Source organism: Ptychodera flava, chromosome 4, assembly GCF_041260155.1.
Source record: "Ptychodera flava strain L36383 chromosome 4, AS_Pfla_20210202, whole genome shotgun sequence".
Classification (NCBI taxonomy): domain Eukaryota; kingdom Metazoa; phylum Hemichordata; class Enteropneusta; family Ptychoderidae; genus Ptychodera; species Ptychodera flava.
The window spans coordinates 37,760,810-37,774,991 of record NC_091931.1 but is presented as its reverse complement, the minus strand read 5'-3'; the positions used below and the strand labels follow the sequence as shown (position 1 = coordinate 37,774,991).

The following is a 14,182-nucleotide window of genomic DNA, read 5'->3' as shown; positions in this document are numbered from 1 at the left end:
TGAAGTGAATCCATAGTTACTATGTCTTTCTCTGAGTTCTCATACAAGAAACCTTGGTACATGTATGCATTGATTGTGGATATTGTTTACACAATAATGTATTTGACAACACAACGACTCTCTTGAAGGAGCCCCTGTTACAAAGATGTCATTACTGCATTTGCGTAAGAAGCTGTGTTGCAGTCCTTTTTCTGTCAACAAGAACAAGAATTTCTGTCCGCATTTTGAATGATATCAGACTGTAACTTCCACAGAGTACAGTAACAGCCACTACTTCTAACACAGTAAGAAATTTTGAGAAATCCCCTTTGAAGAATGCTGAGAAATCCCATTTTCCCAAAAGATCATCACAATTTTCCAGAAGACCTCTATCACCGTTCCTTCATTCACAGCGACGATAGACTTTGTTGCATCTCTGTTTGGAGTGGTACAGTGGTTAGAAAATGTGTGCTTTTGATTCAAGAAGCAGTCTAAAATTATTCTTTATGTTGCTAGAGGTGCTCTCGTGTCACTCTACAGAGAGGCCTGCCACCTCAACATGGTGAAAATAATGGCTAGTTTGTGAGATCAATTCTCCAAGAATAGAGTGACACTGCAAAACAAGTGAGTGAAAACAGATTGGTTCTACAACACATGTATCTCAGTGTTTATTGTACACTTCCTGATGTAAAACTACATGTGGCCTGTAAGTTGGTAGGAGATAATGCAGACATAATACACAATTTTTACATGAAACATAAGTAAATCTACTGAACAATTTGTTGAGAACTGGGATTCATAATTGCAGTGTGATCATTGTGCACACGTGCTTTGTTTATTGGCATTGTAATGGTATCACGACCCTTGACCTTTGAACCCTGACCCCCCTGATACCCTTTGGCATCATGAGGGGATTTCCATCCAGAGAGTGGGCAAACAATGGTGGTGAACTTGTCACATGGCATGCTAAATCCTGTGAGACCACAGGCGGCCCAATCACTATTAATAAGCTTATTATTGAGTTTTTCTGAGTTTTCTGTGTCACTGTCAGTCCCTCTCCTTTCTTCATGCTCTGACTGATCGTAGTAAATAAAATAAATGACTATATAGCCTAACCTATAGCCTCTTGATTTTACACCCCATTACAAGGACGTTTATCTCTCATATACACATCTTGTAATTAATTAGTCAACACAACTAATTATGCTAATCCATGGACTTATCAAAGGTTGGTCAACATTGCAAAGATAGAGATGTAAATGAAAATGTAAGTAACCTTTCCTATCTTTCGCGATGTTGACCAACCCGTAAAATCCCTGATAAGTCCACGGATTAGCATAATTAGTTGTGTTGACTAATTAATTACAACATGTGTGTATGAGAGATATACGTCCTTGTAATGGGGTGTAAAATAAATAAAGAGTCACAGAGGCTAGGTTAGGTTATATAACCATTTATAACCATTTATTTTATTTCTCGATCAGTCAGAGCATGAAGAAAAGGAGAGAAAATGATAGAGAAAACAGTGAGAAAAACTGGGCCGCCTGTGGTGAGACATGCAGGGTTAAACGTGACATGCTTGGTGTGACGTAGCCATTCATGAGTCATTTTACAAGAATGGTCAGTGACTGACAATATGACTGTGGATGAATAATATTTCACAGAAATTTTCCTTGTGAAGTAACAGGAAGCACATGTCAGTTTGATGTGCCTGTAGGATACTGCTTGACATTTGCCATTAGGTATTGACATGCACAACACCACATGGAACAGTTTTGTATCGTATGGATAGAAATACAAGCACATATGATATGATGACAGAGACGATATACCGGTAGTATGTGGTAAGTAGTAATACTGTGGTTATGGCATATGGGCTAAAGTATGCATGCAACCCTGGGAATGGTTGCTCTCACAGCCCCTTGTTCACTACACACTTCTACCATATACCTTTGACTTGCCCTCAACAGTCCTACCAAACATAGCAAGGCCTAGTTAGCCAGCTTGGGCAATCAAGTGGCCAAACTTGGGGCTGTTAACAGTTTTTATTCTGATTTATTTTTCATCTGTCTGATAGGCAGACCAGGTGATGTCTATTGCCCGTGTGCTGACTCATTTTCCGCCAGTAACAAACACGTCTGCACTGTTGATTGAATGTAAACACTGTAGGGCTGTAAAGTCACTTAATTCATACGTGTTTCTGTGTATAACTTTTTCTTGTTGTGTTGCTCCAACAAACGCTACTGGTATATCTCTCCTTTGCCACTAACACTCAATTTCCGATTAAAGCCACCTGTCAGTGGACTTAATATGATGCCCATGTGGTAGTACGTTTTTGCAGTTTCACCAATGCCATGAATGAAGTCAAATTTGTTCAAAATTAACCACTGGTAATAACAAAGCCATTTTCTATAACCCTTTCAGAAGAATGACCAGATTAGCTTTTTCTATCTCGAAAAAAATTAATGGTAATACTAATAGCTACTATGGGTGGCTACATCAACTTGCAAAACCTAGCCGCACTCAGCTCAACTTTTGAAGGCACACATACTTTCCCAGAAGCTTGTTGCATCGACACAGAGGGGGCTGTGAGAGTCTACGAATACACTGGGAAGTACAGATTGACAACTTAGCTCAAGAAAGTACATTACATACTGTTTTACACCATTGAGATGTGGGCAATGCTCTGTCAGGGGAGAGGGTCGAGGCATGCATGATTGCGATGATTTAAAGAATACTATCATTACAGTGCAAAATATCAAGTCATTTCAGGGTAGGGGTAAAACATGATATCATATTCACAGATGGCTAGAAGTTGCCATGCATGCTAAAATCTGTATAGAATTATTTTCAATGGGAAGAGTAGGATATGAGTTGCGATTAACTCTTCACTTGTTAAGTTGTAGTCCTCAATCATGTGTTAAGATAACAAAAACCCAGTATACACAATGAGGAGAAGAAGAGACACAAAACAAACTGTACAGAACATACCAATGTGCAAAAACACACTCACAATCAATAGAATGAGAATTTTAGAAGGCTGCAAGCAACATAAATACACAGCTTTCATAGAAAAAATGAACAAACACAGAAACAAAACAAATGAAATGATAAGAAACATCAAAAAGAAACAAAAAGAACACGAGAGAAAACAAACAAAATACAGAACACACTTTACAAAAAATAACCCCATTTGTTTTACACCCTTTAAAACATGCAATTAACAGAAAATTAACCAAAGTTTGGGTGGTGTTGGAAAAGAAAAAAAGACTGGTTTAACCCTTTCAACACTAAAATTTCTGCACAAGTCTATCGTGCTCTCGGGAAAAGTTGGACAGGCACTGATAGACAGGGAAGGTGAAAAGGTTAAACACAAGCATGGGTACATGTATGGCTAATACCAGAAGATGAAGAGAATAAGGTAGGAGAGACCAAAGATAGAGAGAGTGTTTACTTAGACAAAATGGTATATTTACCATATTATCATCCAATGAGTCCTCATTCTGCCAGTAGTGTTCACATGGGGAAAATGACAGGTACAAGTTGAATTTAGTACCATGTATGATGTATATGTAGATACGTCTGGGAGGGCAGGGGTGGACATTTGTTTTCATGTAGTAATTATTTGAAACTCTGTACACACATGTATACAGTATAAACCCCTAACATGAGGAAATTTTCCTTGGCTTAATAATCAAAAGTGGACTACGGCTGTTTGGGTAAAGGCTATGCTCAGGATTAACTGCAACATTGGACATGTACACAGTTTTCCTTCCGTAACTTGCTATTTTAATACACTCGCCTTGAGGCGCTGTATTCCAGAGTTGGTTTATCTTTATAACAAGTTACAATAGTTCTACTGGTATATAGTATTTATTCAAACCCTGTTCACTTTTTTTTGTTTTACTTTTCTTATGTGTTCGCTTTAACGTACGATGATGAAATGGTTTAAATTTTCTGTTAACATTTAGATGGGGAAATGAAATGAGAAAAAGAGCAGAGACACAAACATTTGATGGAACAAACATTGTAACAAAAGTAACAACAAAGTGATGTTCTCAATCATGCTATTGAGAATTCTTTTTCCTCTGCTGTAGAGGGCGTTGTTCCACTTGATTGGGTGAGTTTTAAGCAATGAGAGGCAATGCCCATGGAAGACATCTGCACTTTGGCTGGGCCACTATGCAACAATATTATCCTGCATAGAAGATGAGTGAACAATAAATATTAATTTTGCCTTTTATTTATGTAGTTAGTTTTATATCTGAGACACTGTACCCTAAGAAACTAAAAACACAGCCTTGTACCAGATCTAAGGCATGAAAAGCAGAAAAATGCCAAACATAAAATAACATCATAAAAATAACGAGCATAAGGAATACCTGGAAGTGTGTGAAAGATTCTGATTTTGAGGCACAAGGCCTTTTCAAGTGAATAACACTGACGTTACATGAACAGTTTGGTGAATAGCACTAATGCTAAGTTAATCCTATCTTCTGCATCAATGTCTGCAGAAAGACATGGTTCTTCCTTGTTAACAGATTACAGTACACTTTACAATATATACCGTATATATGGGACAGATTATGATGCTGGGCACTAGATTGTCATGGTAAAACAAATATCTTACAAAGCAAAGCTGTATCAACTGAAGATTATGAACAACTCTGTCCCGCTTGATGCAGGTGGTCTCTTCATTGTAATTACCTGATTCGGTACCATTTCAATAGCTTATGCAAATCAGTTTAATACAACCTTGTCAATGAGGCTTTCCCAATAAACATACACATCTAACGAGTTGAAATACTTAATTTATTTATATTTATTTCCTTATACATGTATTTCATTCAGGGTACCCTTTCTTGTACATTTCTCATGGTCTGCATGCAATGAAAGCTGGGTTAAACACTATATCCTTGTGAATACTTCATTTCTAGTTTGAGAAATATGTCACTTTGATGTGTACTTACCGGCTTTGCCACTTTGAGGTCCACAATGGGCAGAGCACGCTTTCCTCTTCGCTTTGTCAGGAAATCATGCAGGAAGAGATTTGACGGAGCTGGACAAGACTTCATTACTGACTGTCTATTCTTACTGCTTTGAGAGTATCTCTTCACACACCTGTTGCAAGGACCAAGTGAACAATTTGTAGGGTAAAAAAACATGAGAATGAAGGAAGTTTACACACAAAGGACAGAGGGAAATGTTTGACCATTCTCTTTGAAAAGTTTTCAGGAATTCTGTCAACATACGCATATATATAGTCTGCCAGTGAAAATCTTTAACATTGTGGCTGTGTCAAGACAAGGGCACCACTAGTCTTGCTACTGATGGTCTACACATGGCCAGGACTAAAGGGCCTCTTTTTACCAAATCATATCTAAAAACTGTACATGCGAAGTCACAGTGACAAGAATCTTTTTTTTCGAGGGAAAGGTTTGTTATCAACTTTATTTCTGAACAAATTTATTAACTGGAGAAGACTTTCAAAAGAGAACAAATGACCCAATCATGTAAATAGTCAATGTCAACAATCTCTGCTACAAGAATCTGGACTTGAGGATTGCCACTTCCAGAAAACATTATCCAACCATTTCATGTGATTTGCATTATCTATTGATATTTACCATTGGTAATCAGTTATTATCTGTCATTTAATACGCATGTATAAACAATATCTGTTCAAACTTTGATGTAAATGACTCACTTCAAGCTTGAGTGCATTTCTGTTGGAAATTTTCTCTCAGAGATTGAGATACATGAATAAACAAATTTGTATGAAAATTCAGCACTTTTGACATTACTTTTTGCTAAAAAGTTGTCATATACTAGGCAAATGAGTATGAGACACTGTCTAAAATCTGAAAAACTTTCTATAAAATCAGGAACTGCCTACCTTTTCAGAGGTATGGTGTTAAATTTCTTTTTGTTGTAGTTGAGTTGATTGGCAACGCAGAATACTGACACAGATGGATCTAAACACAGTGGTTCCTGTGTTTTCAGCAGCAGCTGGCTCTCAAGTTGTAACTTCTCCTCCTGGTGGAAAATAATAGACGATGACAGTAAGATATGTTTCAATATCTGAAACTATATTTTCCACCCAATTCTATTTTTTCAGGGGGACAAATCTCTTCATCATATTTTAACACAATTGAATAAATTCCTGAAAAGCCAGCAGCCATGTAGTCGTATAGTAACTGATGCACAGTACATTGCTTGTGAAATATGAACTCTCTGCTTCACATAAGACATTCTCTTCATTTTGCAAATGTCATCTTGGAAAGAAAAATTAAGTGACACTCAGAGTTGAAACTCTGACCTTGACTGGTATGTAAGCAAAGCACTTTCGTAAAAAAAATTGAGCACAATTCATTCTGAAATGGATAGCAAACAGATCACCTTTTCAAAAGTATATTCAGTACATGTACATTAAACATTGTTACCTGAGTCCAATGCTTGTTTTCACTAACAATGGCATTAATGTCACAAAGTAGAGTCTGCAAAGGACAAGAAATCATACAAACAACATGAATTTTGTTCTTCTACAATGTCAAGGTCATGTAAAAAATATATTGTTATGGTTGTTACTGTTACGTGTTATGGTAGTCTCTTCTTTGCGCTGAAACTCTACTGGGTTTCAAAGATTTCCTGTCATGAAGAGCACTTAATTCAAGCCATTAGCACACAATTTACTCTGATTTCTGAATGTTCTCATTGAATTTCAGTGTCCTCTTTTCATTCCACGTTGTATGATTTTCAGACTGAATGCATCAAGATATAAATCACCAATATAAATATATTCACAACAACCTGATATGAAATTTCTTCATGACAAAATCAGAAATCAGATATGAAAACCCAGGATTGAAGACTGCTGCTTTAAGGATTGGATCTTGCACAATTTCATTTATTTCACACTTTATAAAACTGGCGGCATGCTTGAAAGGCTGCAATATTTCAATGTCTATGGATCTATGGAGCATGCCACCTTACCTGGGCAGTGGGACGGAGTAAAACATGATGAGTGTCATATGATTTCCCTGTGGAAGACTGCCTGTAGTCTCGAACTTCGGCAATGACACAGCCATCATAAAATACGTTGGCCTGTGACCTCTCCAAGAGGTCAACTAAAATAGGGGGTAACTGTAACAGAGGGTAAGAACACAGTACGATAATGTCAGACAGCTGAATACCAAAATACATGTAAATTACAAACAGTTGCAAAAAACACACAAACAAAATGATTTCATAACTGAGCTACAGAGGGCACTATTTGTAACTGTGGTGATTTCTAAATTTGTATTTTACATAAAGTGTTACTAATTCTCTCCATGTATGAGAGCTGGAACTATAAATGTGATGAATTTGCAGAGAGACACTATTATTGAAAAGTGTTTATATTCTCACCTCCTCTGAGTCTAAGTAGTCCAACAGTTCTGATTCCTGTAATGTTTCAACACAGAGATTATTACACAATCACTTTACAAACTGCAATACACAAATATGTTACACAGAACATGTCCAGAACTAAGAATGGACTGGACGGGAAAAGAATTGACACCATTGTTTGCAAATGTAACATTGAACCAACACTCTCAAAGCCTCAAGTCAGAAAGCATCATACTTGAGTTGTTTTTGTTACTTTAAAGATAAATAAATACTAAGTAAACATCACCACTACAAGAATTACTTTTAGCAATAACATTTTGGATGTGAATAGTCAGCTCTTGACCAAATCAACAAAAGTTTGATTTTGTATAAATAGTTTGTATGTATAAGAACTTTTATACTTTGAGAACAACTACACCGTATCAAGAAAGGTTAAAGAGTATGTATATCTTACCTCATAAGGCAGTCTTATTGTTTCAGAATCTGGGGAAGATGACAGAAAACTGACAAAATGTTACTTCTTTGTATAATGTATCTTGTATCACAACCTATGTTTGACTCTTGTAAAGTGGCTATGATTTATTGTAAGGGCCATCAATCATAACACACTAGAAATGTAATACCTGAGTCAAGTTTCCCAGACCGAATGGAATAAATACGATAGAATCTCTTTCACTATTTTTTTATTGAAACTACATGTATTGTAAAGAATATTTTGACATGACATGTTTGTGAAACATTGTTGGCTTATCCAAGACATTCCCCTCTCAGCCTGAGCTTTACATCCCCGAGTCCTGCTATGTTTGAATCACATTTTTATTTGAAGATGAGTATAATATTCATTACAGTGCTGCAAAGAAATGATGAGAGTTGCAGCAGATGGTATAAAATGCACAATTCAGAGCAGACGAATGTTCAACATTGATAAAGAATCATTAGCATAAAATTTCAATACCAAACAATGTTCATTAATATCATTTGCATAAATTAATACTAATCTGCCCCATATCTTGCACTATTGGGAAGATGGCGCTCTGAGGGTTTCTGTTCTCCCTAGAACCCCGCTGAAATTATATTTCATGTTTTCTCTAGCAAAAATAATCAGCTGATGTAGTTTGAATGAGTAAGAATGTTGTTTAGCATTTAAGATGCAATATTTTGTTATATTGAGAAAATAAGGCTCGGAAAAGAAAAGACTGATTCCTTCAATTTTCATCAACAGCAGATAATATTTTTTCATTGCAATCTTCTCTGAGCTTCTTCAGTAATCATGTTCCTGGTGTTTCACAACATAGTGCAAAATACTGGTGTATTTATTCAAACAAAAGTTGGTTTTTGTTTCTATGGTAAGGTACATAATGATATATTTGAGGTGGCAAGGAATTCACTGTCATTTAATCAGTGGGAGAAATTTGCTTATTTATTGACTGTTTCCTGCGTCGCATTTTTCCCTCTGGCGTCAATGTGAAAGTGATTTTATAAATTCTCACCTGACCCATTTTTTCCTTTCAACATCAAGGAATAGCCTTCATTTCCGGGATACAGATTAACAACAAGACAGGATAATTTCTCTTTTGTAACCAACTTATCCAGCAAGTGTACGCTACTACACAGCCTCTGAAACAATAGAAGACATGAAACCAACTTGAAGAAAGAGGGATGGATGATTGGCAAGATGCCTGGTCAGGAATTATTTATCAGTGTACTCATACAAGATACATAAACTTTCCTCCTATTAACCTTGGTATAATGTTATGACTTCCATATTTAATAATGATCAATTTGGACCAAAATCATAGGGAAGAGCAGTGAAAGGGTTTTGGAACAGCTTTGACTCATTCACCAACAAGTGCTGATCAGTTTGACCCTATCACATACATAAAATGCACGGACTTTGTATATAGGGAGAGTGGATAAAGTTTGGATTATGAAGATTTCACATAATGCTAGGGAAGGATGGAACATGCCAAGGCTTCCTATGGGATCTGCTTTGCGACAAAACATCTTCCACCTTTTTAGGAAATCAAAGGAGATACATAAGGAACACCCTGTATCTGAAATGAAAACATCTGAACTCATTTGTCCCCATTACTTCCTGTAATATCATTCACATCGTGAGCTGATGATAGCTTGACATATGTAAAGGTCAATAAATGCTGGGGTCAATGAAACTGTGACCTTGCATACATATTATCAGTCAGATGTATTTTTGCCAATTTATGAAAATAGATCATTTTTGTGCATAGTTGAGTAAAATCTGTCTGGAGCTTCTTTTGAAATTGAACACATATTGTTGATTTTGCAGATCTATCCCAATGCCAAATTTTATCATGTTCCATTACAATATTTCTAGTAGGTATGTACAAGTGAGACAGCAACATTATGCAGTTATTCACACGTCAGACAATCTGTAGATGCAAGAAAAGGCATGAAAGATCCTTTTGTTTTTCCGTTGTTCAATATGCAGAGAAAGTTGAGAGAGAGAGAGAGAGAGAGAGAGAGAGAGAGAGAGAGAGAGAGAGAGAAAGAGAGAGAGAGAAAAAGAGATTACCTTGTTTTCCGGTTCCTTTTCACTTTCCTCCACATACAAGTCGTATAGTTTTTGATGGAGAGTTTTCCTGCAGAGAGAGCAAGGTAGGCAAATAGTTAACATGATAGCATAAATTGATTTTGAGCTAATGAGGACTCTTCATGTATGGTGAAAAATTGAATAAACATGTGATCAACACTTGGGAACTAGGGCAGCAACATCCAAAACAAAATGGGGTTTAGAGACCCTTTACTTGGCAAGACTTGAATTGTTGTAGCAGAATTGTGGAGATTATGTATTTGTTTCTCGTCAAATTAAACACATTCACTTTTTGTAGATGAATGTACATCAATGTGGAAATTTCTTAGATTTATCTTGTGAAAGCAATTGAGTAAGTAATTGTGTACATCTTCAAAATGTGGCATGATAAAAGCATATATGCTTCAGACTGTGTGTTTCATTTGCACTGCGTAGTACATGCATAGCTATTGACTGACAGATGTGATGTGCTTATTTTTTTCAGATTTACACAATCATGTACTACTGGCATGGCATGGTTACAAAATGTTACAGATTCATAACTTATGAGCACAAATAAGAATTGAGAGACAGACATATTGTACACCTTTTGGACACTCAAACAATGTGCATGGGTAGTAAACACTACTCACCATTTCGTTCCTGGAGTTGCCTTTCTCTTTGGTGGTCTCTGCCTTGCTAATTGAATGATGTACTGAAATACCACACAAAGAAATGAAATTTGCTTTCTGAGATGCAATATTTGGCATTTTTGGCTTAGATTTGGGAAGATAGATAGATTGCTTTAGCAACCTCAGTACTCTTTCTCTTCCCCTGTATATGATTACATTATTGACATACTGACAGAAATCCCTGTAAAATGACTGGGAATCCCTTGTACAATATGCTAGACCCTAAACAAAAGCTCTGTCTGGGTTGAGTAATTACACTGTAATTAGTTTTGTTTGTATGGGTGAAATTGCTTTTCAACTGGTCCAGCAGATCAGTGAACAGTAGTTATCACATTAGATAAAGACTACATGTATAATGTGCAAGCATAAGAAACACTACCATGTGAATCTAGATTCACACTAATACTTCTCCTGACAAATGTGAAACATGTTAACTAACCACTTTATGTGTAGAAGGCCATATGACAACTTCTAGTAACTATAAATATCAGCTCAATCTTCAGGTTGGGTAATCTAGTTTGAGTGGCTTTTGAGTGAATGACAAAGGAGAGGATTTCTATGAAGCCAATTAACATTACTCCTACAATTAACATTACTCTGTCAGTGTGCTGTCTACCTACAGCACGCTGACAGGTTTAACAGGGCATGTACCCCTGACCCTTAGCTCACCTGTGCCTTCTCTATGGCCTCTTCCAACATGACATTTTCAGCCTGCATAAGAAACACAAAGCAGGGTTCGAAATTAATTTTTTTGTTTGGTGGTCAAGTTTGACCACCAGATTCAAATTTTGGTGGTCAATTGCAAAATTTGGTGGTCAAAAAAATTAGTAATATCAGAGTGTAATTCTTGTGGAGGTTGGGGTCCATGGGGGTGAATAGTGGGCTGTACATGCTGTTTTGGAATCATTTCACCATGCTGCTACACATGTTAAGTTGGTTTACATGTATGTGGATGCCCAGTAAATCCACTGGAAAATTTTCAGTCATTTACAGATCAACTTGACTACTGCATGAGTGACTGACTGACTGGTTATATGCAAAGGACTTGAGTTACAGATTATTTTAAGTTTTGACAGAATTACTGTGTAATAAAGAAATGACAATTACTGCTTGTATAACATGACAATTATTGCATTTTTTTGGACTATTATGAAGTTTTGTATGTGTCACTTTAATGACTATAGACGAAATTTGCTAGGAGATGTTATTCAACGTTTGCAGATTTTATCACAATAATCATAGCAGTAAACAGTAAAACAAAGAGAGACATTGTCTATTTAAAGGAACACTCAGTTGAGTAGTGGAGTGGGGTTGAAGGACTGACATTGAACCACAGTGGAGGGACTGTGATTGAACAGACAAGACGTGTACTAGATAATTGCTAAAATATCTATCTCTGAGGACAATATATTGTTTCTAGATACTCCTAGCAATAAACTGTGAGAGGCATGTAAGATTTACAGCTCTGCAGTGCACTATTGTGACCTCCAACAGTGTTTCATCTAGGATGCTACACCAGGAAGGGGGGACTGGTCCCCCTCTGCAGGAATTTTTGAGGGGGATTTTAAAATTTTGGGGGGGATTTAACTAAAACATATAACCATGGCTTTACAGGTAACTTTTAATGTTGCAATGATGTCACTTGTGATACACATACTACAAACCATAAATCACTTGCTTACACAATCCAAGCTGCTGGCTGCAAACACCATCCTATATAAGATGTTTTCAAAAGTCAACAAATTTGAGTATCTCTGTTGTGAATGTATGTAGAGCTTAGAAGAGTGGCGGATGGCTCATTAATATTCGTAAGCATTAATATTCCTGGAAAACGTAGCGTAATTTGTATGCTACAATATTCTGTATGTTTGTTAACAGCTAGCCATTTCCACTGTACATGAACCTTCAAGGGATTTTTTTCATTTTTAACTGAACTGTGTGTACTTACACAAAGCAAGAAAAATCTTTAGTAGTTATAAAGGAATGCTTTCCTATCTTCTGAAAAAATAATATATATTTGTTTGTCACGTTTTTACTGTGCTTGTATCATCCCTAACCACAGTAGAGTTTGGATCAAGATTGCCCTATACAACCTGTTAGTTGTATTTTTCTAGTGACCTAGCTGGTCTTGTAGTCTTGTGCGCAGACTCAGTAAAGTTAAAACGAACAACTTAGGAGGTCTCTGTCTGCCGTGTTTTGAATGTGGAGTTTCTCGATGTCAGATTCGCTCCAATTGCTTTTTGTCAGTCATTTTACAGTGGGAAAATAACAAACAGAAATGTTGGTTGTCATCAACAGTTAACTTTAGGGTTTATTTGCCCGAAAAATAAGTCAATGTTTGTTCACTGAATTCAAAAACCGGGCCCATTGACACTACAGCTTGCTTGTGACTCTCATTGCATGCAATCCCGTCACGTCACAGTGCCAATGCCATTCACTTAACTGAAAACGTTTCTGTAACAGTAGAGTCAAATTTCCGAGTCAATTTTTGCTACCAGAATTATTTTCATAGTGTTACGGACATTCATACTATGCACAAAAACTTCAGTTTGTCTCCTGTTCTCGATCGTACAGAGATAATGAGACAAGGGCAATGAACTTTTGTGAACGTAACTCTCAATGGGCTGACATGCTTTCATATGCAAAATCAGCTACGGAAAGTACAAAAAGTATCAAAATCGAACTAAAATTAGTTCCTTTCATGTAAATGTTCTTGCTACACTATACAATGCCTGTTGCCAAAGTATTAACAGGTGCCGATAATGGGTCAAAAGCATCGAAGTGTGACACCCATGATATTTGGATATGCCATTCCAGCCAGCTCAGTGCAGTGCGCGATGGGTCGCCCCTTCTACGTACACTTGGCGGCGCGCAGCACACCATACCAAAATGGGGGAATCGCGCAATCGCGCAGCCTAGATGAAACACTGCTCCAAAAACTTGGTGGTCAAGATTGACCACCAAAAATAGAATCTGGTGGTCCAAATTAGATAATTGGTGGTCTTTTGACGCATGACCACCGGGTATTTCGAACCCTGCAAAGTATCCTTCAGCAAACACTAAGAGGTTTCAAATAGTCATAGCATATATTCTCGAGGACTGCATATGGCAGATTGTCTGTTGAGAAAGAACTGCAAATTGAGTGGCAAAAATGAGAACTGATGGTTGCTTAAGGAAGAGGAGGAACAGAGAACTTACCATTGGTCCTTGTTGATATCGTCAATCTCAACTGATCAAATTGTATATATGCAATATCCACACTGAATAACAGAGATAAAAAGAATTTACTCAGCATTAATTCATTGCATCATCATGCTCTTCTACACTTGGAAACAAGAGCTGAAGTAGTGTTTAAAGGTGAAATGGCTGTTGCAATCTTACTGACTCTTGAAATGCATTTGGGAACATAGTAAAGCTTAGTTCAGCTGGATCTTCTAATTTTAATTCTCAATTTTAGCTCATTCCATTGGTATAACTTGGAAGTAAAATTAAATGCAAGATTACCTTCACAACAAGTTGTAACCCTACTAACTTGAAAGTACTCTCTGCAACTCAAGAAAATTTACTATAGGAA

At 36.8% G+C, this 14,182-nt stretch overlaps 1 protein-coding gene across 4 annotated transcripts in view; it reads right to left on the bottom strand.

Moving 5' to 3' along the window:
• LOC139131668 (transcription factor SPT20 homolog) overlaps positions 1-14,182 on the bottom strand; it is an 81,098-nt gene that overhangs the window by 14,393 nt on the left and 52,523 nt on the right. For 3 of the 4 annotated variants that reach the window (XM_070697824.1, XM_070697823.1, XM_070697826.1), the window contains exons 2-13: positions 13,807-13,868; positions 11,278-11,319; positions 10,570-10,631; positions 9,920-9,986; positions 8,859-8,985; positions 7,823-7,851; positions 7,387-7,422; positions 6,973-7,122; positions 6,423-6,476; positions 5,876-6,015; positions 4,950-5,100; positions 3,456-3,482 (exon numbers count right to left, since the gene is read on the bottom strand). In XM_070697824.1, coding sequence (XP_070553925.1) covers positions 3,456-3,482; positions 4,950-5,100; positions 5,876-6,015; positions 6,423-6,476; positions 6,973-7,122; positions 7,387-7,422; positions 7,823-7,851; positions 8,859-8,985; positions 9,920-9,986; positions 10,570-10,631; positions 11,278-11,319; positions 13,807-13,809 — 888 coding nt within the window. In that variant the 5' untranslated portion in view covers positions 13,810-13,868. The remainder of the gene's footprint in view (positions 1-3,455; positions 3,483-4,949; positions 5,101-5,875; positions 6,016-6,422; positions 6,477-6,972; positions 7,123-7,386; positions 7,423-7,822; positions 7,852-8,858; positions 8,986-9,919; positions 9,987-10,569; positions 10,632-11,277; positions 11,320-13,806; positions 13,869-14,182) is intronic. The other variant, XM_070697825.1, reaches the window with a different exon arrangement.